At 43.6% G+C, this 26,008-nt stretch overlaps 3 protein-coding genes across 13 annotated transcripts in view; 2 read left to right on the top strand and 1 right to left on the bottom strand.

Annotated features, from left to right (window-relative positions):
• Window positions 1-17,692, top strand: part of LOC118506972 (neuropeptides capa receptor) — a 67,203-nt gene extending 49,511 nt beyond the window's left edge. For all 11 annotated transcript variants that reach the window (XM_036044823.1, XM_036044822.1, XM_036044821.1 and 8 more), the window contains exons 8-10: window positions 7,136-7,340; window positions 12,124-12,234; window positions 15,656-17,692. In XM_036044823.1, the coding sequence (XP_035900716.1) occupies window positions 7,136-7,340; window positions 12,124-12,234; window positions 15,656-16,339 (1,000 nt within the window). In that variant the 3' untranslated portion in view covers window positions 16,340-17,692. The remainder of the gene's footprint in view (window positions 1-7,135; window positions 7,341-12,123; window positions 12,235-15,655) is intronic.
• A 3,323-nt stretch (window positions 17,693-21,015) lies between these two features.
• LOC118506970 lies at window positions 21,016-23,309 on the bottom strand. Its single transcript, XM_036044813.1, has 3 exons — window positions 22,802-23,309; window positions 21,937-22,623; window positions 21,016-21,864 (listed from the first exon to the last, which is right to left on the bottom strand). The coding sequence occupies exons 1-3, from the start codon at window positions 23,120-23,122 to the stop codon at window positions 21,511-21,513; spliced, it is 1,362 nt and encodes a 453-aa protein (XP_035900706.1). The 5' UTR covers window positions 23,123-23,309; the 3' UTR covers window positions 21,016-21,510.
• Window positions 23,310-23,552: 243 nt separating this feature from the next.
• Window positions 23,553-25,927, top strand: LOC118506969 (another transcription unit protein). Its single transcript, XM_036044812.1, has 3 exons — window positions 23,553-23,711; window positions 23,783-23,888; window positions 23,957-25,927. Exons 1-3 carry the CDS (start codon window positions 23,681-23,683, stop codon window positions 25,830-25,832), a joined length of 2,013 nt encoding a protein of 670 aa, XP_035900705.1. The 5' UTR covers window positions 23,553-23,680; the 3' UTR covers window positions 25,833-25,927.
• Window positions 25,928-26,008: the final 81 nt, after the last annotated feature.

Here is a 26,008-nt window from a genome sequence, read left to right as displayed (position 1 = left end):
GCATAATCTTGCAAGCTAATGTTTGGCATTGAACTTTCACGAAATCCTTGTCAGCCGCATTTCTCCTGCTGTTATTTCCTTGAGTGATGATGTTCAACGTCAATATCAATTGACGATAAAATGATACCAACTTATGTTTAAAATCGTACATGTCAAGTTATGATGCCGACGCATCGACTTCATCATTTTTGTAATATTAAGCTTAAGGTGTAAGCAATACGCCCAGGCAGTCCTTTAATTATAAATAAAAGTTTATGATGTTGATAAAACAATCCTACCATTGAAGAAAAGATCGAGCGAGCGGAACTGTACCTCGGGGTGGAGATCAACTAACAAGCAATGATTTGCGGAGGGTGATGTGCAGTTAGCTGACCGCACTTTTGAAGTCGTTTTAAACACCTGGGATCAAAAGATAGCACCGACAATAACATTGATGTATACGCTCAAGGTTGCTGGTTGCCAACCAATTATACTAAAGTCTGAGGACACTTCGCCACTCGGAACACCTGTCGCATTGGACGAAGCTGGGACTGTATAGAACATTTTAAGTTCCAATACTCACACACGGAGGAACCGATACAATGACGAACTCTGCGAGCCATACGATGATCTAAGACTCGCAGACTTGCCAAGCTCCCAAGGGCTACTGTCATGAGGATTAAGATTGAGAAGGGGTGATGGCGTGAATAGGTCCGTCAGAACAGCCCGGATAATGGATTGGCAGATGACGGTGTTAAACCATGAGCAGCATCGAAGATTGTTGATTGTTATTATTGTATTGTCCATCACTGTACTCCAAATATGAAACTATATGAACAGATCCGCAACCCACTCACACTAAAGCATTTGGCTCTCTACTGACTGTAATACTTACAAGCATAGGATAAGACTAGTCTTCAGTCTATAAGCTTCAAATAGAGTTACATCGAAGTGATACAATAACATTCGTGTTGTAGATAGCAGAAGCATCCAATAATATTAATATTCATAAATTGCTAATGAGCTTCTAGGCCGTCTTCTCATTTGAAAGCCTCGCCATCGCTTGTTTATATGTATTCCTTTACCTCCTCAGTACACATTCACCGCTCCACTGCAAAATACTTACCGCAATTTTGCTGAAACCAAACAACAACCCGATACCTCGATCCGGCGAAACCTTTCTGTCAGACAAAAATCCATTTCCCATTCCTTTGTATCGCTTCGCTGCTTCAAAGGCCCGGAGATTGGTCTCGGGGCATCTTATCGGGCAAGGTACAACCTACCTCAAGAAGCTTTTAAAAATAGTTCCAAGCCGGTGTCTGTTTTCCCATTTGGTGAACGGTACCATCATTAGAAGGCAATTTTCTTAGGCAACTGATCAACGTACAACGGCAAAGCGCTCTGAACCGAATACCGTTGCATGCAACGGTCTAAGAATGTACACCGGCTGTACTCGAAGCTCGATCCCGATGGTGTATCGGTGTACCTGTTTTTATTGTCTTTAGATTTCTCAATCAGTGAAACCTTAGTTCGGAAAGCATATTTTATCCTTTATTCGCTCGTTTTCCAACCAAACATGGCCGTAGGTTGTGACTGCACTGATAACGGTGAACAAATATGCCTTTTTTTGTCGTTACTGTGTATAGCTAGGCTCAGTGTGTCACACGCGCAGAGCAAAACCAAGAATTTTCAATCTACATCTCTGCACGGGGTCAGGTCGTTTTTTTCTGCGCGCTCTCTGCTTTCTAGATAATTTAACGGGAATTGAAAACGGGGGTTTTTCGATTATTATTCTTTATTATTATTACCGGTACCGGGATAGCAAGAGCCGAGGATTACCCATCGGCACATACCAGAAGAGCAAAGTTGGAAAGTGCATATAGTACCCGGTGGTTGCTCGTTGGAAGCTACAAATTCAGTGTTTGTTTAGCTTTGCTGCCGTGGAAATTTTCCCATCCAGCCAGGAAGTGGCAACCGGAAGCGATCTTTGACGAGGCACAATTTAGCTTGGCTCATCGTTCCCTTATCGACACGATCCAGCTCGAAGCGGATAAACGCAAAACGATAAGAATGGCACGGTGGCTTCGTGCAGGAAGGATTAGAATATCCCTTTTTCGTCCCGTGCACCAAGCTGTTTTGGGGCTGTTTTTTCGTCGCAGTTTTTTTGCGCCTTTTTTGATATTCCTCTCCATCCAGCAAAGAAGGTCTTATCCGAAAACATTCAATTTATTCGCACGGAACCGGGTACGAGGGATGAAAATTGCGTAACCATATCCGTTGTTTGGCGGAACCCGAAACGCGTCATGTTCGTCGGTAGGAATAGAACCATTGTGTCAAGGTGGAATTATGCAAACGGGTTGCGACTGGTCTGGAATACAGGAGGCGTACGGCGTACGGAAGGGTGTTCAACCAACGAGAAAAAAAACGGAAGAAATTAAAGTTTACACGGGATCTGGGACGAATTGCTGTATGATGATTCCCGCAAAGATACCGCAACAGAAGGAATGGCTCCGAACAGAACTTTAAAAAGGAGTACCAGGGTCTCACCGAGCGAGATCGTCTGGAAGGTTACACGAACTGGTTGAAATTCCATAGAAACACCAGCATTCCGCTTCAAGTCAGTGGTTGGCAAACAATTGGTGGAAAAAAGGTGGCAGATAGGTTGTCCTTTAAAGATGACTCTATCGTGTGAAGTTCAGCTGGTATACAGTCTAGGGAGATCGTGATCTTCAATTTTTAGAGCTGGTGACTTAATTTACCAGCAGCTCGAATAGCCTTTTCTGTGTATGGGGACGTTGTTCGAATATATATATTGAATCAATGGGGCATCACAATGGCTTCATAGAAACCTGTACATTTTGGGGCCGAATAGTTTTTCTTGGCCGATATGGTAAAGAATTTTTTGTATAAAAGTTACAATTATTCTATATTATAGTTTAACTCATATTTGAAGACTCATTAACTTTAAGGACGGTCTCCGCTTTGTATGTAGTACACCTCTCAAAGGTAGCTCAACCAGCAAGGTTTGTTGTTCACAAGTGAATATTCTTAGAGTTTCGGATAGTTTTGCGTTGGATGAAATATTTACCAAGCTTTAGATAGCAAAGAATGCAGAGTTAAAGAGAGATTTTATATAATAAATTAGCCCTATTTATGGCTTTTTGTGAGTGTCACTCACGAGAGCGACATAGTGACACTCACTGTAGTCTTACTTGACGACACGATATTCGTCATATTCGATTCGATTGACGTCTGTGCGCCAACAATATGCTTATGAAAACTTTGATACGTTTTTTTTTGCTCAATATCCATTTCCTTACACACAAACTTGCACAATGTTTATTTGTCTTTCGGGTACACAACATCTTTAGAACAACATCAACAGTAGTGCAGCTGCCGGTATACTTCTGCCGAAGCTAGAAGTATAAATATGCTAAACTATTCTTGTCATCGTAGGGCGCTGGTTGTGTGTTGATTTAATTAAGTTGACGAACCGCAAAAAGACAATAACCAGACTTGACTTGTTGAGGTATCCAAAGTCCACATCATCATAACAGGGCTCGCTTGTTTTATTCTTCGTTACTATCAGTAATGCTGACATTGATCTGGATTCCCTAATAGCTCAGGTATTTCGCTAATTTTTCTTGTCCTTCTGACCTCGCGAACGACTCTCATTGTCCAATAACTCGATGGTATAAGCAGTGTTGGATCAAACTTGGAGCGGAAGGAGCGGCCGCTCGCTTCCTCGTCGGTCAGGCGGTCCTCATCGGTGAGGGAAATCCTGTTGTTTCCCTCAAATATCACAATTAGAGGGGCTTCAACTGCTTTTCTGCTCGGGATTCCAAATTGACCCACCACTGGGTATAAGCAATACCGCCAGGCCGTTCTTATCGGTTGCAAGCATAAAAACTATATCATTGACTTCCTACCAGGCCTAACGAAGTCTTGTTGAAGTGTTATATCTTGTACAACTTGCATATTCTTTGTTAATCATATGATTTTGTTGCTTGAGCTCTTACACAGAGTTAAGTTTATCTGTGAGTTTCTCGAATAGAAACAAGCCTTACCCTAATTCACGATAAAGCATTTCCTTGAATCCATCTGCAGACTTCAAGTTCCAAGACTGAAAGTATTGCGTGAGTTTTAGATACTGAAATTGTATAACTCACATAGAAACTAAGATATGATTATGAGATATGAGATATGCTACACGAGCCTTCGCAAAACGTGATTCTTTTTCTCAAACTCAAACTAGAATGCATAAACAAAAATAGATTTGCACGAAAGCTAAGTGTTAAGAAGCAGAAGAAACTAGTTAGAAATCAAAGGCAGCAGAAACTCACCAAAAAGTCACGTACATTGCCCACCCCTGACCACAAACAGAATTCACTTACACGGAGGAATCTCTTGCGTGCGCCAGTGTTACAATCTAGCAAAGTTCAGCAGACCCGTATTGCGATTCGCGCATCGACATGTGTTCCTCGGTACGTTTGATTTTTATTTATTTTTCATAGCGAACCGTACGGGGCGAAAGGAAAACGGGCAATGTGGCAATGTGGCACCATCTACGAATAAACTTTTCTCTCTAAACGAAAACCAATTTTTGAAGCCTTCCACTCAGTCCTGGTAGTCCGTTGGGTTGGTGATGCTCCTTCACCATATGGGACGCTCATCCCACCATCTTTACCTGGCCCTCGTCCTGGTCGAGTCAATCGTCTCCAGGAGCGTGCTGCGAAGAGTTGATGCAAATTTCATTCAAGCAACCTTGCACGAGTCTTGCTAAGGAAAAGTTTTTTCCCAAAAAAAAGGTATGCGATCTGCGAAGGAATTCGTAGCGGCACACGTTCACACCAGCGAACGCCAACTGGGTCCCGAAATCCTTTTGAGACTCGTTAAGCAGCCAAAACGGGTGGGCCGGGCGCGGTGGCCAGTCGTGAAAGTGCACAGCTTCATTCGGCACAGGTTACACCACCTGGACCACCTGGGCAGGGGACGTGATAAAATCGCATCCTTTTATTTACATTCCATTCGCTGCTTATGATATGCGAAGCGAAACGGGCGGAGGCACGGGTTGAAGGACCGGAAAGGCGCAGGATGTGCATAGTTGTAAAATTCTTCACCTTTTTCTCTCGCTCTCCAACCGACTCGTAGGTGGTCGGTTGGTGGTGGAAAATTTAAATAATGGACAAATTGCTTCAAATGTACCCGGGCACAGAAGTTTGGTCGGAGAAAAACGTTTAGACCTCACCGGGGGGTTTTCTTCTTTCTGTTCACGTGGAAACCGTGTGCCATTTTGGGAATGGAATAACAATGAGGTGAACCGTACGTTGCACAGTTTCTTGTTCCCACGGAAGATGGTTCACATTATCGAGAGGAGAGGGAACATGCTTGTGTACCGGCTTTTGAACTCGGAATAGACAAGCTAAAACAGGACGATCGAATCTGGAAGATGAAGGGCAAAACTTTTGCAATCGATTCGCACATAAAAACAGTTCTCTAACGCCACAAAGTGATGGTCTTGCTGTTTTTAGTTTGCTGTTTGATTGGTTTCATGTGCATTAAATATGTATTAAATAAGCATTATGATTTGATTTGATAGTATGTTAACAAGAACATATTAGTTCGATTTAGCTAGAAGAATCCTTTTATAAGTGTAAAAACTCTCAAAGTCCTTTTTACTTTGACTATTTTCTATTTCAGCACCTTTAATAGCTTGTTGCCCTACCAATACTGCCAGGCCGCCATAATTGAATAACTTAAAATGGGTTCATAAATTAAATGTTTTACATGCTTGATTGTTCTTTTTTCAAAGACTCTCAGGAAAGTATATCCAGTTGGTTTGTTGCATATTGGAAGTAGTTTTATATTTTAAACTTTTTTTTTATTTTCCTTACTTTTTAATGTTTATCATATCAATATTATATGAAGTTTTTTCCATATTCAGATAAATTATTGTTTTTTTAAAGATAAGCTTCTATTTCCTACACAAATTCGCGTGAACTCCCAGGAATATTTTTTTTTGGCTTTTGATTTAGAAAGTTAAATTCAGTAATGCGGCTTCTATTCTATTAAAAGCAAATCGAAGAGTTCAAGTAAAAATTGGTGAAATCCATTTTTTAAGATCCATTTTTTTTTTTTTGAAATCCAACATTTTAAGAATTTACTTTTTCTTCTTCTTAGACATCGAAAGCATTCGGAATTTCTCGGCTCTCTGTGGCTTGGTTTTACTTTTTTTTATTGTAGGATTAATTTCTTCTTCCATGGCACTACATCCTTGAAAGGTCTCGGCCTGCCATTACTGGCTTCCTGTGACTTGATTTTACCCGTAGCTGGATTGCCAGTGCTTCGGTAATACGCCTAAAAATATGCAACTTTTGTCACAATAGCTAGTTATTGCTGGTTCGACACATAACAATGTTTCATATAGGCAAATTTTATTTTAGAGAGCTTTAGTTTTGCAAATCGGAAATCTTCTAATTTCATTGCAGTCTTCCTTGTTCCTATTTTCGATTTCACGTTACGAGATTTCCTGGAAAAATAGCATTTGTCACTTCGAGTGTAATGCAATATGTTCTATTTACATATTTCAAGCCTTTAATAGCTATTTCAGTCACACGCACATTCATACATTGATGTGATAAATCGATTCTAGGCCGCCCTTGAGACAAAACTACAGAAGAAAACGTATCCATCCCACGCGACCATCCATCCTTTTCTGTGTCATTTTACTCTTCCGAACCGTCAAGTGGGCAATGAAATTGTAACGCATCTCCCCACACATATCGTTTATGGCAACCGTTATTACAATCTCTTTTCATAAAGCAACTCTTGACTGATACGCTAGCATGAATGGTGTACCCACGGATGCACGAATCGAAGGCATACCAAGGAAGTTTATCAGAATTCGATCGTAAAATGTTTTGGTATTTTGATTGCGGTCTTTGTGTCGTTTGTTTTCCTTCGAGTAATTTCATGTAGGATCCAAAAAGCTTATACTATAGCTGCTATAAAAAAGCGATACCAGATATCACATCTTTCATAATTTTATGCCTCCACTAAATCAAACACTAGCTAACTTGCTTCTTTCTTTGTAAATACAAGCATAATTCACGCTATCTTCTTATCGCGCTTTTCTTATGTCCACTTGTCTTTACAGCACCATCAATCCGATTCTGTACAATGTGATGTCCCATCGGTATCGGGTCGCATTTCGGGAAACGTTGTGCGGCCGGCGGCGTGGTTTCGGTACTGGGTTTGCCCGCGACCAGTCCAGCTTCCGGGAGACGACAATCGACGTCAACATGGCGGGTGGTGGTGGTAATGGTGGAAGCGGCTACGGTGGCTACGAAAATTCTCGATTGGTAAGTATGATTGTATGAGTGGGCTAAACTTGAGCAGACAAAGCATTCAACCTGAATTTCGGAACGGAGCAGATTGATTAAATGTCTTCGAGGGAAATTAGCTGATTAGCGAACATTCCGTCTGGGAATATTTCGAAGAAGAATGTACGGATGGCTTAGAAGGGCACAGAGCGAACGTTTAATTTAAAATTGCTACCAACCAGCTATTACGCCGAATGCATTCTTGAAATGAAGGAATGTGGCGTTCATTAGTTTGAGCTGGACACCTTCTTGAACTAGATTATCGGGTTCTGGTAAGAGGCATGGGAGATTTATCGTGTTGAAATAATGGTTTTGCGAAACAGTTGACGTTTTCCCTCCATATTTTAAAACTCACTTATATTTTAGCTCTTCGTTTGAATTGAAAAGATAAAGAACATGAATGGATAACATTTAATTTGCTGATTTCTGTATGATAGTCTCATTACCGAACGATACAACTACTAGTCAACGACCTACCAACAAAAATTTATCCATACTTACCAAAAATGAAATGCATTCCTTTACAGAACATTAACCAATTAAAAAATCTTTAAACCTTTTAAAAAGCTTGCCGTCCTGCATTACCGCTACCTGGTACGGCATTTAAAATTTAACAAACAACCCCTTATTTTCGAAGCACAAACGAGCACCGGTCTCGTGGGCTCCGGCAATCATCAAGGGCGAGCGGACCGAGCTAACCTGTACCGCACTGCCATGTCTGCATATGGTTTAAAATATTTTCTCGAAAGCTGATTAACACATTACCACCGAGCTGCTAATTGAGATGTTTTACCAACGACCACCAGGCGCCTCCATCGAGGTTTTTGTGGATCCTTCACTTGAACTGGGTTTGTTTTTTTCCCTGATGGTTTGGAAAGCAGACAAAATCCATTATATTTTAATGTTCGTTTTTTTAACGAAAGACCCTTCAATGTAGACATGCATTTTTTTAGCATATTTATCAACTTGTTATGGTTATGGAATTATCCGGTTTTTTACCAAGTTTTTCGGAAATGTGTACTGAAAGCCCGCTTACGCTCACAAGCTACTCAAAAAAGCCTTTAAATTTCAGGCTCTTGAATATTTTAACATTGTGTAAGCTGAAATTGCTTTGTTGAGTATTATACTTCAATATTTAGCTCAACAACGCAACGACACCTATTGTCAATTTGCCGAATTGGTTTGTGAAACTTATCTAATTTGTTCTTCTTGAAACTGAAAGTAAACCAATGTCCTATTGCTCAATCACTGATTTTGCACTCGTTCGGGAAATCACAAATATTTGAGTGACTGTGCGAGCGACCCGGTCACTTCGCGGAATAAAACAACCCAGCACACCCCATACAGTCAGGCAGGACAGATGCCTAGCATTCGTGGCAGTGTACACTTCCGAGAAGGAAAAGAAAAAGAGAGAGAGCGTAAAAGCGTAAGCACATGCCGTTCTGCCAGCATCCGGCAAAATCGGCTTCAACCGTTTGTCATTGGCAAGTGATGGGTTGGAAAATTGAATTTAACAATCCTACGGCCACGCGGTCACGCGGTATCATGAATGAATGGTTTGTGTGTTTTTGATGCTTGAAATGTTGTTCGTTTGCGCTTGCTGTTTGGAGAGAGGAAGAAACACACAAAAATCATGCTCTCGTTCGTTTGTTTGCTCGTCGAAACGTCCGTAAAGATACAATGGAATGATGCGTTTGCGCCAAGAAGAGTGGGACAGTGGGACTGACTTTTGCTACTTCTATGTAAATTGTTTTTCTTGGCTCAGTCTGTTATTTATGCCAGAAATGGCAGACTAAGACCTTTTGAGATTTTATTTCCTAGGAAGAAGAGCAAAAGTTATAGGTCGTGTGCAGCTTTTTGAGTTCCGGAAAAGGAAACGTCAAATAAATCGGTGATAAAAATCCTCCAAATGAAGTCCCAACTTCCTGAGAAATGTCAACAGCTAAGAATGAGCAAAGTGAGAAGCTAAGTGATGGTGCGAAATATGTGAATTATAAGAAAATGAGTGAACCAGAAGAGAAAAAGGGCAGAATTACATTGTCCAGTGACCACAAGACGAGTGCAAAAAATTCTGACAAGTCAAGAAATGTGGAAGCGGTACAACACGCTTGGACAGTGCAATTTTAAATAGCGTGATAACTTGAATCGGTTCATCAACACCAAACAAAATATATTTCCCCAAAGAAAGGATTAAAAAATGTTATCTTTTCAAGAGAATTGAAGATCAACGTTAATCCTCCAGACTGAATCCTCCAACACTTTTCAACTCAAAGCAAGCTTCGTAGATAATATTTTATAACTGATAGGAATAATTACTAGAAATTTATCACGGCGAGTCTGACGTGGGCCCAAACTTCGGCTTCTTCTTCTTCTTTGGCACTACAAGCTCGAAAGTTCTCGGCCAGCCATTTCTGGCTTTCTGTGACTTTATACCCCGGTCCTGTCGGCTCCGCTGTCGTCTCGAATACCGGACGGCCCAAAACTTCATCTACCACTAGCATAATACCGCGATATGTCACCGATTAAAGTCTAGTTATTTATTTATTCAAGAATTGTCCTACAGATTTACAAATCCAACAGGGCATTCTCATACCCCTTCAATCTATAAACTAACCTATTAACTAACCTAGCCCTGTCTGTGTTACACGCGATCCAATTCGGCTTTTGAAGGTGGCAATACTGCAGTGATGTTCAAAATTGTGAAAATGCTTGTTAAAAACATTACTCATGTTTGCAATAGGTTCATGTGCTGCATCGACTGATCTAGTTCGTAGTAAACGGATAAATTGGCCGGAGCGAAGGCGCATTCATGTTGATGCTCAAGAGAAGAAAGATAGCTTCAATTTCCCCTCTCAATTTTTTTTTTTGCCATAAACACACATTGCGCTACTTCGCGTCTATGTTCCAATGGCGAAAGTCCCAGAAGGAAACATCTGGCGTGATATTCAGGCATTTCCCCACGCCGAAGAAGATGTCGAAGGGGTAAGCGAGAAAGGCACCTCTGAACTGATTCCAGTTTGTTTATGATGATTTGGGCTCCACGTCATGCAATTAAACTCCAGTATGGGTCTTTCCAGTGCTACAAATATGGCTTTTAAGCACAAAGGGTCGGTAAAGTCATTTGCCTGTCTGATCATGTATCATAGCACTCTGTTTGCTTTGTTTACAGTGTTAAAGAAATGGTCATGGAATGTTAATTTGCTGTCCAGTACGGTTTCGAGATCGCGAACAGTGTAGTTACACAAAAATTTGAAGGATTTTCATTGTCCAACACGTTATATACATCTGCATTACGTTGAAAATGTATGGTCAATATTTTCTGGACAAATTTGTGAAAACAGCAAGCAGATGGAAAACTTGATCAAACTGTTACATTGCAATCGTGAATGCTCAGGACTGATCGGGCTGTATACCCTAGAACAAAACAATTCAGCCGCGGAAATTGCTAGCTATTGAATAATTCGAGACAATATTAGTGCACTCACTTCTAATATCTAAAAGATCTAATTTAATTTGTATAAATGTGAAACTATTCCACTGAAAGTAGAGCAATCGATCTTTAAACGCGAGCTACATCGTCAAAAACCTTGGTGGTGCTATTTGTATTTAGCGCAGTGTATTAAAGCCGTTTTGTTGTTTTCGTTTCATTTTCCCTAGATTTAGGTTAAAGACTAAACTATAATTCAACGGTTTTGTGTAACGCAATGAACTCACACTTGCAATCATAATACAATTTCCAGGGATTACACATTGAAAATTATTGTATTTAAAGTCTTTCTCGGAAAAAAATCTTTTCAACAATCATCCTATTGTAAGTATTTTCTTTTCAACAGTTTTTTTGTTTCGCTTCACTCCACCTTCAAACTCGACGTTGCGTATCTCAGACTTCACAATGTTATATCTCCATACCCACAAGCTCCATACAAGCCCCTCGAAAGTGCTTCCATTTAAGAGGGTATTATTTGACATGGAGCTCATGGGAGTAAGTAAATACAATTTGATTCGTCTGCCTTCTGTATCGATGTGGATGTATCAATGCAGAAGCAGACAGGCACGTGGAATATTGGTTAGGCCATTAATCGTTCCATTATACAAATTAAACGTTATTCTAATCAAGCATTATTCAACAATCGGAAGTGTACAAAAGTCAAAATTTATTCCAAAAAACAGCTTTATTCATCACATTAAACGAATGCGAAAAACAGCAGTTTTATATTCATACGAAAAATGGCACGGTTTTATGGCGTTTGCGCTGCTGCATGAATATTAAAAAACTTCAACTTTGGAGGGAAACATTCTCCGGGGCGTTTGTTGCATCGGGTTCTAATCGAACAAAACGAACGAACGAAAACGTGTTCTGTTTTGGGAAAAGCGTAGCTTTTGCAACCACTTGAACCAACCCGGTACACGCGAGCACCAGACTTGAAACTCACCAGTCATGATGTTTAATTCTGCAAAGTGAAGTGAAGACTTTGAGTAGGATCAAACCAACCAACAAAGAAAAACAAAGAAAGCTCACAGCCAGCCTCAACTTTAAGGTTAGGAAAAACAGACCATTTTCTTGAAGCTGTTTTTGGTGTGGTTAGGAGGAGTTTTTAAGCCTGTTCCTCTGTAAGGTCAAGGCGATGTTACACTGTTATACAAAATTCCTGGTCACTTCAGAGGGACTCCACGCGAATCCGCTTCTGAACAAAACAAATATAAAAACCTACCATTACTTGATCCACTGACGCAAAGAGTTAACAATTTTCTACCATTTCAGCTGCGGGCACGGTCAATGATGCAGTCAAAGCGATCCCGGTTCCGAGGCACACTCCACGCGAACAACAGTATACGGTACAGTGACAACTGCATTCGGCGGAATTCCCTGCAGGTATGCCATTTTGCCTTTCAGCTTAACTGCCGACTCATTTCCATTCCCTGAGGGAAACTCATTCGATTCTCCTGCTTCCGTCGGCTGTCCGATTGGTCAGATCCGATCCGCAAGAGGCACATCAACCGAGTTCATTTCTCATCGTGCAGCACCGGGGTCCGTCCGTCTCGCAAAATCGCAACGCATAACACCGGTTCCGTTACATTATTCCATTTCATTAGCGTTCACATGATAAGGATCACGTTACACTGCCAGCGTGCCTTGATCCTGGGTAGCCCCTCCGGGTCTTGCCCACTTCTGCCGGGAAGTTTTTAGTTCTGCTCGACCGGTTCGCTGCTGACCTACATCAGTGTTGCCTGTCTTTTATTTCTGCCAAATAGTTTTGCTCCTTTTTTGCAACCCCTCCCCGGGGTTTGGGAAATCGAACGCAGCATTCTGTTTTCGGGGCGGGGTGCCCTTTAATGGAAGCTTGATTGGAAATTGGCTACCATTTGGGTCATTCAATTCATTCCCGTTTCACTCTCGAGCTCGAGCAGCACTCGAACGGCGAGGAAGCAATCTTTGATCTCCAACATATTTCATCTTTACGAGAGCTACAGTCAGCGAAACCGACGATGATAAGAGATCCGGGGAAAATGAACTGAACGCTCCGTTTGCAGCGATCGATCGCCGGTAATGTATCACGTTCCGAAGCACAGATTACAGTATTATTGTATCGATTTGATGACCGGTTTAGTTGCGAGAAAAGGGTCGTGGACCATCAAAACACAGTGTAAGATCGCACTATTTTTTCCCTCTTTCCCTCTTTTCCTTGCCATATTGGAAAAACTTGCTTCGCTTCGTAACGATGTAATGCAAATCCACCTATCTCTCTCACTCTCTCTCTCTGATTTTCATTCTTCAACTTTTCAAACTCAAGCGCACGGCACACATAAGCATCATCTCCCGGAAACACACTGCAAACCGTGTATCGGACGTACAAAGTAAGCAAGCAGACACTGCCAACGTAAGACAAACCCGAGTGCCTGTCTGTCTTCACATTAATCCTTCCTCTGCTACCCTTTCCGAACGTGTGTATGTGTGTGTCTGTATGTCACCCAATATATTTGCCAACTGGAATGCTTCCAATGCCTAATCTTGACCGATGTGCCCAATGAAGCTTTTGTTCTGGACAGTTAGAAACAGTAAGACTGTGTTGCTTCGCTCCCATTGCTCTTTCCTCGAATCGTAAACCGGCAAACCTTGTTGCGTCCGACCATTTTTCTGATCAATTTCTATCCCTCCGATGACATTATCAATACATAGCTCGTGCTCACCCCAGCACGAAGCGAACGGATACGATTTGGATCTTCAACATTCTTTTGGCAAATGGCATCGAATGGGGATTGAGAGAGAAGTAAACGATGAGTACGTGACGACAGGAACACGGGAGTTACATCATCGTGCTACTGACCAAGCGACTGACATTGGGTGCCGTGAGGGTTTGGGAAGCAACGTCTACTGTCGGAAGACCCGTTCACTTCCTGGACCAGGATTGTACTCTCCAATAATAAATATGTTTGCTAATGGACACCCTGACCAGCACCGACGCCGAGAATTGATAGTGTATCATTCGTTTGTTTTTTTTTCTGTCCTATCCTGTCTCTGTCTGATGAACTGTACAGCCCCCACCCTAAGGGTGTCCGATTCCAAAAGACCATCTCAACACTGTTTACCTGCTGTGTCTTGTTGACCCATCTGTGGATAGTAGATACACTGAGTACAGTTTCAATAGTGCCACCTTTCTTATTTGTGAATGTATTAGGTCCTTATTTTATAACAATTTTAAAACATTTATCCATTATACTTAATGATAAGGCCCAACATCCAAGTTATGGAGTACGGTGAGTGTAGAAGATTAGATCAGATGAGAGGGCGTTCATTCGGATAAATGAGACAGCAACACGTGAAGTTACTTGTACCAAGGTTTTGACGATATCATAACACTTGTCACAATAGCCGCTTAACGTTTAAGGCCTTTTTGGGTTTCAAAAGCCCAAAGACATTTTCGAGCAACTCATGCTTTCCATTAACTGAATAAAAAATTCTGTTAAACTCAATTTTAAAGTTATGTTATGTTCTTTGAGCTTATTGTTCAAACTAGAATAGTTCGCTTAGTTAGGCTGTTCTAGACTTTACGAGAAAATATTAGCTTAATCTTTCAACCAGATAACCATACACCTCTCAGTAATGAAGTGCTAGTTTTCCTGAAGAAAACAGATTTTATCCTAAACCATATTCTTCAGAGACGTTACACGATTTTTGGAATGTACTTGTAATTCTCAATACGTTTCAGAAAGAAAGAATTGAAGTATGTTGCAACTTTTTGACTATTGTAAAATCTTTTCACCCTATTGTAGACAAGAAGACTGATGTACTGGAAGTGCACCAATGTTAAAGCGTTTTGAGTCTTATGTCTCAAAGCCTCTATCAATAGTTATCCAATAGAACAACCATAACTACTGATATGCCTATGAGAATGTTGGCACCTAAACTTGGGTAAAATCCTAGAATATGCAACATATTACCATTTTACCTATAAATGATGCAATTCATCCTGAAAAAAGTCCACAAACCAATCAATATTTGCTAGCTCATCTCAAAAATATTTTACTGTGTTTAAGAGGTACGGCAGTAGTGGCAATAACGGCGCCTATCTTCAAAAGGTAGAACTCGGGAGGCAGGCAGGATCAGGGCAGTCCCTTCAAGCAGTAGCCAGGACTTACCATACAACTATGTGGTATCAATAAGTCTAGTAAGGTCGTTAAGCCAACAAAATGAAGGAATGAAGGCGAGATGCACTAGTAATATTAGGGATATTACTAGATTCCACTCAAGAGGACATTACCCACTTCCTGTGACAGATATCGGTCACAATTACTGGTCTGCTTAAGTCTCCACTACATATACGCCGTGTTGCTCGTGTTGATTATAATCCCTCCTTTTGAAAGAATTGGAAGAAAATTTTAATTTTCATGATGAAATTGACCAATGTGACAAGATATTTTCCGTACCGCGTAATGTTTTCTTGATAGTATGTTTCCCTCGTTTAACATTCATGAATCCATTCATCTTGATTCACTTCACATTTAATACGCAGTTAAACTTGTCGTACTAATATAATTTAAGCGTAAAGCTCTTCTAGTTTTATAGCTACTTGTCAGCAAAAGAGATTATATTTCCATCAATCCTTAGTCGAAAACCAAGTGTCACTATAGAAGCTGTACGCAGTGTAATGGCAAACTTTGTAGCAAAGGTTCCGCCCCCAACCATGATCTTCAACCTGTGCAGAGACGATGCCGATGATGTGATAATTAATATTGTTTTCTCAATCTACACGACCTCCGTGCCGTGGCTCTCCTTCTCGCCCTCTTGTCTGCAGATTGGCAACATGCCCAGCAGCCGGAACTCGCTGTCGCCCAACCTAACCACCGACGTGGTGGTGATGCTGGAGAACAATCTCAACGGACGACCCCGCTGTTACACCACCTCCGTCACCACCCTGGTCACGAACGTCGTCTCGAGCAACTCGACGGTGACAGAGAATAGCTTCAAGATACCGCTGATAAGCATTGACAAGCCGACCGGACCGGACCGGATTGTGGGCAGCCCGAGCGGTAGCTGTACGCCGGTCGAATCCAGCGGTGCCAATTCTCACCTCAATGGCGGTGGAAACCTCAACAATAGCTGTAAGAATCATAATAATAACAACAGTGTGTGCAACAATAGAAACTATGACGCCGATGTGTCGACGGCGGACTCGACCGATCACCAACCGTCTGGATCGCTCGGGTCGTCACCGGCAACATCACCCTTGCACGCCTTACCGGCCGTTACGATTGTGCTGCCGGAGGACCAGCCGGACCGGCAGGAGGTGGTGGACCAGCGGGAAGGTCACATTGCAGCGAGCGAATCGTTGCATCACGTCGTCCAGCAGGCGGAAAGCACCTGTCAGGATGTGGTGCCGACGTTTCACTACCACCCGAACCTGCTCCAGCAGCGGTGTGGCGAAATGGATGAGGTCGTGCTGCTGACCGACAACACGAAGCGTGAGACGTGCATTTAACAGTACTGCAGAGGGAGCGAGAACCGACACCCGAGGGAACACTGCAGGACGCGTTAAAGAGAGATACTCAGACTGGTAGAAGAACGGGGAACGGTGGGTTGGAAGGGCACACACACACAAGCGGCACGTGTCACAGAGGACAGTACACGGGCACTAACAAATCCAAAGAAGCGCTTGTGCAAATGCCACCGTTTAGTTTAAATTGTTACGAGCTACCGGATCTACCAACGATAGTAGTAGAAGTGTACTGAAATACCTAGTATTACTGTAGCGAAACCTCCCCGGGTTCGGCTGATTGCGTGGCGAACGGCACAAAGATGTACCACAATGTGATGATGAGCTTACTAATAATACATCCGTGTTTTTCCCCAAAAGTTGGCGTGGACTAACCCGATCCGCACATCGTTGATCCGCAATGCCGGCACATCTCAAGACACCGACTCTAACGTACGTATAGATAAGGACGAAACTAGCCAAGCAAACCGATGTGACGTGTGTTACAATAGGATAATATAAAAGGGAATATATATTTAAAGAACACGCGGAAGGCGAGTGGGTGTGTGTGTGTGAGTGCGAAACGCGCGAATGAAACTGATGGTACAAACCGATACTCACCAGGTCCGGGTCCCATGTGTCCTTGTTGAGAGTTGCTTCTTTCCGGTCTGCTGGATTTGGAATTGCAAAAACCGTATGAACCAGTCTGCTTTACAATTGACAGTAGCCGATGCCATTGGCCAGATCGTAGTCCTACGAAGTTCCCACTCGAGGACTTCCTATTCTCCCGGTTTTGTGTACTTAAAGAGATTCCACATAAGCTTCCATCACATAAACAGAATTCATGCGTACCACGAAAAATCGGATGCTCATGTCTTTTTTCCCCCATTCCCGATTACTGGTGTGCCTATCAAGACATGTTATTGCTCACTTTGCCTAATCTACCCACTTCTGAAAACAAACCAGTGTGACCAACGGCGATTAGAATACTGTTTGAACGAGGATTACGTACAATGGAGGGTTTTGCAGGAAGGTTTCCAGGATGTGGCGCGCTGAGCAAATTCTCAACAGAGGGCAAACAGAGCCCGGAAGCGATCCGAAGACCTGAAAAACAGTGAATCTCCCATGCATAGACAGGACGCTTCGGGGCGAAATCGCCTAAAACGCCCTCAAAGACCCACTGAAACGACGATGCAAAAAAAGCCGACCGGAACTTGCACACTTACACAATAACCCCCCCGTAACAAAAAAAACCCCACCCACACGCTCACTCTCAAACACACACAGACGGGTAGAGAGATCTTGGAAGGATATGTTTGTTGTATACAGAAGAATAAATAAAAGTTTAAGATTATTGTACACGTTGGTGTCCTGCAGGCTGGCTGGCAGGCGGGCCTAGCAGTCGCCTATTTGTCCGAACTGAACGTCGAACGACGCTGTTGGTGGCTGGCACGTGTGCAAACACACGTAGTGCGAGAGTAGCACGGTAGGTAGGTATTTGGGCAGTTAATCCACTTCCTGTTTTACTTGATGGGTTCTTTTTTTGGGGGGAGATACAAACAAAACTTTGCCGTTAAAGTTTAACGCGTGCGTTCTCTTGCGGAAGTTGCGAATCCACCGCTGTCCATCAAAACCGGAAAGCGTAGCAAAGCTTCCCTCTAAGTCGTACTCGAAGTCGCTCCTCCGAAAGAGGAAGATAAAAGAACGACAGCGCGGCTTGGGGTGCTTTATTGATTTCCGGTTAGTTTAGTGGTAAGTGGTGTCATAACTTTTTTTTGCTTCCCATCCACAAAATAGGAGGGAGTGCTTGGCACTGGCTGCTGTCAGCTTACTTGATGTATGTGGTGAGGGTCGGGATGGATTGATTTGGCTGCCGGAAACTGGCGATACCGGAAGCAAAGTTTGCCGATGATTGGATGTAGATTGGTGGATAAGAGTAGTCGGTTTGCGGTGTTCATTTGTGGAGCGTACTTAATGAGTCGTGATGGTTGATAAGAAGTTTAGTGAGGATGATTGTAAAAACAAATTAAAATCTAATTGTGCCTTTTATCTTCCATTAAAATCGGATTGCTCCTCCTGTTCTGTTTTGAATCTAAAGCTCCAGAAGGAATTTAGTTTTTGTTGGTACAAAAAATGGGTTTTTGTACAGAGGAATGGTCCATAAGGGATTTGGTCCTCTCGAGTGACTTACCTTTAACTATTTGATAACTATTAAAAAAGGGACTTGAGGCGATCCAGTGGCTGAGACGATAGCGGCATCGGTCTTCACACAGCAGAACCGGGGTTCAAATCCTATCCTATCTAACTATGCGGTATCGACAGGTCTAATAAGCTAGAAATGGCAACAGGACCTAAGAGTTTATTAGGCCAAGAAAGAAGAAGAAATAAGGGACATTCTGGAACGAAATTCTTCTCATTAGGACAAATTTGATGATCCATAAGATTGGTTAAACTTTCAAAACCGATCCTACAATTTAATAGCCCCGTATAGCACAGTCTTATTCTCAATCATGACGTCCTCTTGCATCAGCCGATTTAGATTGTGTTGACTAGAAAACTGTCAATACTGTGACACTCATCTGTGACAAAAAAATGGCGAGGTGAGGTGAGGTGAGGTGAGGCGTTTAACAAGCGTCCAGCAAATCAATTTGAATATTTTGGTCGATCCTATTCTGTGAGGACGGGACCCCACGAGTGGAGATCAATTTATGTATCCTCCGGTATTGCTCAGGGCAGCAACTGTTAAGATTAAGATTAAGATTACTTTTATAGCCGATTGTTAAACCACTACTTTCGATACATCTGTTACACCGTCCCAATGTACTAGGTGTCTGTTGCTTGGGCTGTCCCTTTATCTTTGGACGCCACAACGTATCGACTGGCCATACCTAATCTCTTCCATCACCCAGTAGGTGCCTGTTAGGTCACTTAGCACCAAAGCAATGCTGGCAAGCGCCGATCCTCAGACTTATTTAAGCTCCCACGCCTCTTTTCTACATATGTGTCGAGAATTTAACGCTGTCTGTGATGTCTTCGAAACCGGTTTTCCGCTGCACAGTTCGTTGAACATGTCCCATGCCCGAAAAAGGCTAATATTTTTTCTTACTATGTTATAACTATGTTATAACTGTCGCACGCTTTCGACGAGGCAAAGGAGTCCATCGAAATAATGAATAATAGAAACATAACTTATATATTGGACATGTCTATGCCAAACATGACTTTAAGTTAAAATTTAGATTTTTTTATGTGTATTTAAAAGTACAACATCACTCGATTTTAATTTTTTTAATTAAACTTTCTGAAAATGTATGCCACAGAAGTGATAACCCTTAGATATACGGCCTGGCCGTTAACACGAGAAATAAAAAAAAAGCCTTTCTTTACCACGCCAAACACACCAGAAGCAGATCGTCCTGCCTGCCAAGATATTATTTGACCAAAGATTAGCCCATTTAAATCACAAGAGCTGCAATGCCTTACATGTTAAAATGGATTCTTACCGATTTAATCTCATTATCTAGTATGGTACATCTGGAAGCTTGCCAAAAACGTCAATTTACCTGATTTCCCTGGAATATGTAAGAGAATTATCGAAGAAGATTTTCAAGTAATTGCGAGAACCAGTGCGGAACGGTACTTGACTACAGAACGTGTAGAAGGAACTTACACAACACTGATTCGAAGAAAATGCTTGAAGAAAAGCAATGATAATCTTGTTCCACGGGGAAAAGCTGTTCTATATCGATGCCTGTTTCCAATAGCCCTGCCGAACGCCTCATTTCACCAAAAAAACCTGACGATGTTCTCAAAAACATGAAGTTTAAGTTTCAGCTAATGCTAGTGGCTGTGCAACATGCTTTCTTGGGTGAAGGCCAACTTGTGTGAAGTTCAAAGCGGTGTCTTACAACAGGATTGGGCGAACATGGTACACGTCAGATTGGACCCCATGGCTGAAATATGGACCTTGCCGCAATGGATTGTTCTACTTGGTTGTATGCCGAAACTTTAAAAAAAATTCATGTCACTATGACGACATTTATGCACTTCATAATATGGACGAGGCAGTCGATACCTCAGGATTTTATTCAAAAGACGCTTCCCAACTGGTGTCGTCTTGAGAATGTGCTTGATAAAAACTGGAGGACATATTTTAAGCAATTTAGATTCAAAGGACTGTTTAAACATTAATGATCCCGAAAGCTTGGATAGTATTGATTCGTGTTGATGGTTATGGGATGTAATTCATATATCTAAAATCTATTTTTGCCTCACCCTGCTTGGTTTATAGCAAAATGAGTATTTTTTGTCTTGCAACGCACAATTTTTGTAACAAAGTGGACATTTGTGCCATAACCTGGAAAACTCTTCCAATTGCCCAATCACCAAGAAATTATGGGCTAGTTTTACGATAATCGAGCCTTTCACATGGTCTTTTTGTTTAACATTCCCTATTAGATAACTCATTTGCCAAAGACCTTTTAAAGCGTAGTGGAGGTGTAAAAGCCTTAAATGGCTGTGAATACGAGGAACTTGGCGTGCATCTGTTTCCCGTGACTGCGGTGAGCTAGTCACACGTGATAAGGAGCAGTCCAGTAGCAGTCTATCGTGTTGGAAACTTCTTCACAATTTCAACAAAAGACAATCCGACGATGCCGTAATAAAACTAATCGTAAACCTTATTTGGTGTTTATTCGACGAAGGGAACACATTTTTATTGGTTCAAACGTTTTGTTGTAATTTTACAAAAATCACACATACACGAAAGTCGATGGCAAACATGCGAAACATACAGTTTTGTTATCGCTTTAACATATTTTACTTCTTTTTTTATTATTTTTTTTTCATGAATGATCTCTGATCCAACATTAAACCCAGAGAAAAAGAAAAACAGAAACCCAAACACCACAAACAAAGCACCATGCACCAACCTGTTTTGTTCTACATTTGGATTCGAACGTGCCAGAATTGTAACCAATTTCAACTCGTTTCGACGGCAAACAAAGCAAAGGTGATTCAGAATCGCTTGTCTTGTCGTCCAAACGTTGCACCAATTCTGTCTAGTAACGAAACGAAACAGTGAATAAATAGGTTGGCCATTACAGGAAACAGCTAATCAAACCACCATCATCTAGGAAACTTTGTACGTGGCCACTGCATATAGGGCGACTACCGATCTATCCACTAGCCGCAGATACAAGTTGCAGCTGCACAGGTGCTCGCTCGGTGTAGTTTTTATCCGCGAAGAACTGATCAACGTTCTCCAGCGTAAATTGGGACGGTGCCTGCACGCTGCCACCATTATCCATCGAATTATTCACAACCAGCGATTCCTTCCGGCTGCGTTGGTACTTCGGTCCGAGGGCAACGATCGCTTCTTGCAATCCAAGTTCAGCAGCCGCAAGGAAGTACTTCTTTGCCATCGAACGACTCGGACGCAAGCCGGCGTACCCACGGGCATGAAACACTCCAACGTTGTAAATCGCTTGCGGGTGTCCCTGTTCGGCCGCTTGTTGATAGCATTCCAAGGCCTGAAAGCATCAACGAAAAAAACATGAATTATTTCTAAGTAAAAACAGATCGGACAAACAAGCAATACGTACCATAGCCATGTCCTTGGGCATACCGTAACCTTGCTCGAAGCAAATGCCAAGATTAAACGCAGCACCTGCATGATGATGGCTGGCTCCGAGCTTCAGGTGCGAAACGGCCGATTCAAATTCGCCCAGCTCCAGATTGCGGCACCCTAGCTGATACTCGATCTCACCCAGCACGGAGAGCAAGTTTTTAAACGCTCCATCGATAGTTTCAGCCGGTCCCTCGTCCTTCACTGGTACTTCCGCCACGGGAGTGATACCGATCTGCGAAGCGAATTCATCCTTCGGTGCGGCATGTACAGTCGGTTTCGTTTCGTTGTTAACATTAAAAACGAAGCGCTGCAACTCGCCACGGTTCTTGTCGGTGTAATCCAAGAAATCTTGCCCATCGTATGGGATAAAAGCGGCAACCGACTGTCCGAGGGTGTTCTTTGGCGGATCCTTTCCAAACGACCAAGCTGCATCGGAAATGAACGGTTTCGCATATGGAGCGACAAACGAAGTACCGGATCGCAACCCAAAGTACTGCGCCAACGCCTCACAGTGACGAGCCGAAAGTCTACGATGTTCCGAGGCGGTAAACAGCAGCTGGGAAGTAACGCCACGGCCAAAGGATGGATGGTCGAACCGCCGAGTGCGACGGTGCAGACAGAGCAGTTGGGTGGTGTACCAGCCGCAGATAATGGCACTGGTCTAAAAATGTAGGAAATAAAAAATACTATTGAACCGTAAACCAGATAAGGGTAAAGGATCTTATCAGCTGAAAGCATTTGTTTATGTTTGGTTCAGGCGCCTTATGGAAGCTTCAACACATTCCGGTAGGCCTGTCCTATCAGGGTGAGTCAGCAGGTGCAACCCCCATCGCACTTACCCATGTTATCGCACCCAGCCACGAGTGTTCGATCGGTGTATGGTTGTACTCCTTCCGCTTGGCTCCATCACGATCCGACTGGTTCGAACCGGTACCGTACTCCTGTTGCGTGCGTTTACCAAGCTGATTCGGACGGGCAACATGTAGCAGGCAGTATCGTTTACTGCCATTAGCTTCATGCTGCACACGGCCCCGGCTTCCATCGTCCGGTGGAGTTTCTCCGCAGAACCTTTCACCACAGTTCCAGGTGCGCGGTACTTCTAGTACATGGGCTGTCTTGTCGTACACATCGCGTATACGACGGGAAACATATTTCCACATCGTTTGATGCGCTCACTGCTGCATCGACGGTAAGTGATGCTTACACCGGTTCGGAACTGCAAGCTTTGAAGTGGAAGCAGACACGGAAAATAAGTAAAAATCTCTGTAGAAAAAGAGCTCGTCCAACAGCACTGGCGGAGAAAAACAAACGCGGAAGATGTCTGTTGTTTTTCTGCATTCGACCATGTGTTTGACATTTTGGCTGCGTTGACTACACTCGAGGTCGCAACTGTTGAACGCCTGTTTTTTGTTTTAAATAAGTGGCTTTTGAAATTATGCAAGAACCTCTTGTTCACTTCAAAAAGTTCAAAAGAGGCAAATGTTTACAAAAAGTAAATAATTTGACGAGAAAAACCTTATTTCGTTCTGCAGTTTGCAGCATTGCTAAAGAAAAGTGGCTGCATACTGTGTGCAATCCTCGTGACAGCTACCTCGTTTGACAGATGGCACGCCGCTGTCATACGTAAATAAAGCGTTCAATTTGGCTTGTGGGAAAGTTGCAAACTATTGACAAAACAAACATAATTTAGCTTTATTTTGTGTGTAATAAAACTCCAGATGGCTCGCGAAACAGAATCGGATGGATCAGGTAAGGATTGTTGTATGTTCTGCGAAGAATCCAAATGGATAGGTACACCATACATCTTCACATACAATTAGGTTCGGATTCGGGCTCTAGTCGTAGCAACAGCCGGAGCAGAAGCCGCAGCGGTACCCCTCAAGTAGCACCAACGCCTGGTTTTTCCTTGGAACATCATGATTCTCGGTATGTTGCCCTTTACCAAAGCATATCCATATGGTGCAAAAGGTAACCAAGACGCACTTTGATTGCAGCTCCAACTCCCCCAATCAACGGTCCCGCTCCGGTACACCGCGACAGAACCGGAGTCGGTCAAATTCAGCCGGTTCTCAGCGTTCGCGGTCGGGTTCTGGTGCAAGGTCGCGTTCTGGCAGTAGATCCCCCACTCCTGGCAGTGCACAGAAACGTCAGAGCAGATCACGCAGCGGATCCGGTTCACCGGCCGGTTCTCACAGATCCGGTTCCGGTTCAAGACATTCGCGCTCCCGGTCAGGATCCCGTTCGCAAGGATCCGGTAGCGCAAGATCGCGCAGCGGTACACCACAAAACCGTTCGGGTAGCGGAACGCCCGTGAATAGATCCCGCAGCGGATCGGCCGCATCGGGATCACCGGGCTCGGAACGGAAATCTCGGTCCCGTTCCCGCTCTGCTCGTTCCGGCTCGGCACGCAGTCGTTCCGGATCTGTGCAATCACCGGTGAACGAAAAACGAAAACGAGCTGTACTGAGCGATTCCGACTCGGACGATGGTGCCAAGAAGGAGGCGAAAAAGAAGAACAAACTCATCGATACGGACTCGGAGGAAGAAGCAGGTGGCGGAACGGCGAAGGGCAAGGATGTTACGGCCGATGCACTGTTCGGTGATGCGGATGATATCAGCTCGGATGAAGCTGCCGGTGACGAGTCAGGCCGAGAGCGGGATGAACTGGATGATCTGGAGGATGAACAGCGCAAGCAGGATCAGGCAAGAGATCGATCGAGGGAAAGATCCCGCAGCCGAAGCCGTAGTCGCAGTAGAAGCCGTGACAGTGATCGCCGTTCGTCGGATGAAGAAGGCAACCGGGATCGGTTAGCCCGTTGGGAGGAGCCGAAAGAGCCAGAACCGGAACCGGAACCAATTCCGGAGACACGAATCGATGTTGAGATTCCTCGCATTGTGACGGATCTCGGTCGAGACATTCATTTCGTAAAGCTACCCAATTTCTTGTCCGTCGAGACACGCCCATTCGATACGGACACGTATGAGGATGAAATTGACGAAGAGGAAACGCTCGACGAGGAAGGTCGCCAGCGGTTGAAGCTGAAGGTGGAAAACACAATCCGCTGGAGGAACAACATCGACCGGCAGGGTACGGCACAGCGCGAAACAAACGCGCGGTTCGTCAAGTGGTCCGATGGTAGCATGAGTTTGCACCTGGGATCGGAAATTTTCGACGTGTACAAGCAACCGCTGCAGGGCGATCACAACCATCTGTTTATCCGGCAGGGTACGGGTTTGCAGGGCCAGTCCGTATTCCGCACGAAGCTTACCTTCCGACCACACTCGACCGAATCGTTTACCCATCAGAAGATGCTCATCTCGTTGGCCGACCGGTCGCAGAAAACGTCCGGCATCAAGATCCTTACACAGGTCGGGTTCGATCCGGATGCGGACCGAAAGCAGAACCTCAAAAAGGAGGAGGAAAAGCTGCGGATGGCAATGCGTGCCAAGCAGACGTCTTCGAAACCGAAGCGCGGACGGGACTCGGGAGCAAATGCGGGCAACGCGTACCACCACGACGAGGGTTCGGATGATGAGGGTGGCATATCGATTGCGGCCATTAAAAACAAATTCAAGGGAGACAAAGGGAAGGGAGGCGGTGCGAAAGGAAACGCCGGAATTTACTCTTCGGACGAGGAAGGTTCGGATGTGGAAACGGGCCGGCGTAAGAAAAACATTGACAAAAAGAAGGCACTTAAATCGTTGGCCGATTCGGATGACAGTGATGCTGGATCGGGGTCGGAGGAAGGTTCGCGCGGTACCCGGTCACGATCCAATTCGGGCTCCGGATCGGGGTCGGGTGGTGAAGGATCCGGTAGCGAGAAGAGCGGTGCAGGGGGCAATCGTTCTGAGGGCGATAGTGATGAATAGGAATAGCTCGAAGGAAGAATGACCAGGAGAGCAACTTGATGGATATCTTTAAAAATTCGGAAAAATATAATACAGACCAGAATTGAAAAAAAAATCCGGTTTTTAGGTAGCATTCCGAAAAAAAAATCCCACCCTCCATAGCGGGCACCGTGGTCGTTCCTCCACATGCGCCGTTG

Source organism: Anopheles stephensi, chromosome 2, assembly GCF_013141755.1.
Source record: "Anopheles stephensi strain Indian chromosome 2, UCI_ANSTEP_V1.0, whole genome shotgun sequence".
In the NCBI taxonomy this organism is placed as follows: domain Eukaryota; kingdom Metazoa; phylum Arthropoda; class Insecta; order Diptera; family Culicidae; genus Anopheles; species Anopheles stephensi.
Note: the sequence above shows the minus strand (reverse complement) of the source record. Positions and strands in the feature narration are given on the sequence as shown.

Bases quoted from the DNA above. Each gene is read 5' to 3' on its own strand.
- LOC118506970 (XM_036044813.1), bottom strand. From the start codon at position 23,122: ATGTGGAAATATGTTTCCCGTCGTATACGCGATGTGTACGACAAGACA. The intron at 22,624-22,801 runs GTAAGTGCGATG...CTACATTTTTAG, and splicing joins GGCTGGGTGCGATAACATGG to ACCAGTGCCATTATCTGCGG. The intron at 21,865-21,936 runs GTACGTATTGCT...TGATGCTTTCAG, and splicing joins TGCCCAAGGACATGGCTATG to GCCTTGGAATGCTATCAACA.
- LOC118506969 (XM_036044812.1), top strand. From the start codon at position 23,681: ATGGCTCGCGAAACAGAATCGGATGGATCAG. The intron at 23,712-23,782 runs GTAAGGATTGTT...ACATACAATTAG, and splicing joins AACAGAATCGGATGGATCAG to GTTCGGATTCGGGCTCTAGT. The intron at 23,889-23,956 runs GTATGTTGCCCT...CTTTGATTGCAG, and splicing joins TTGGAACATCATGATTCTCG to CTCCAACTCCCCCAATCAAC.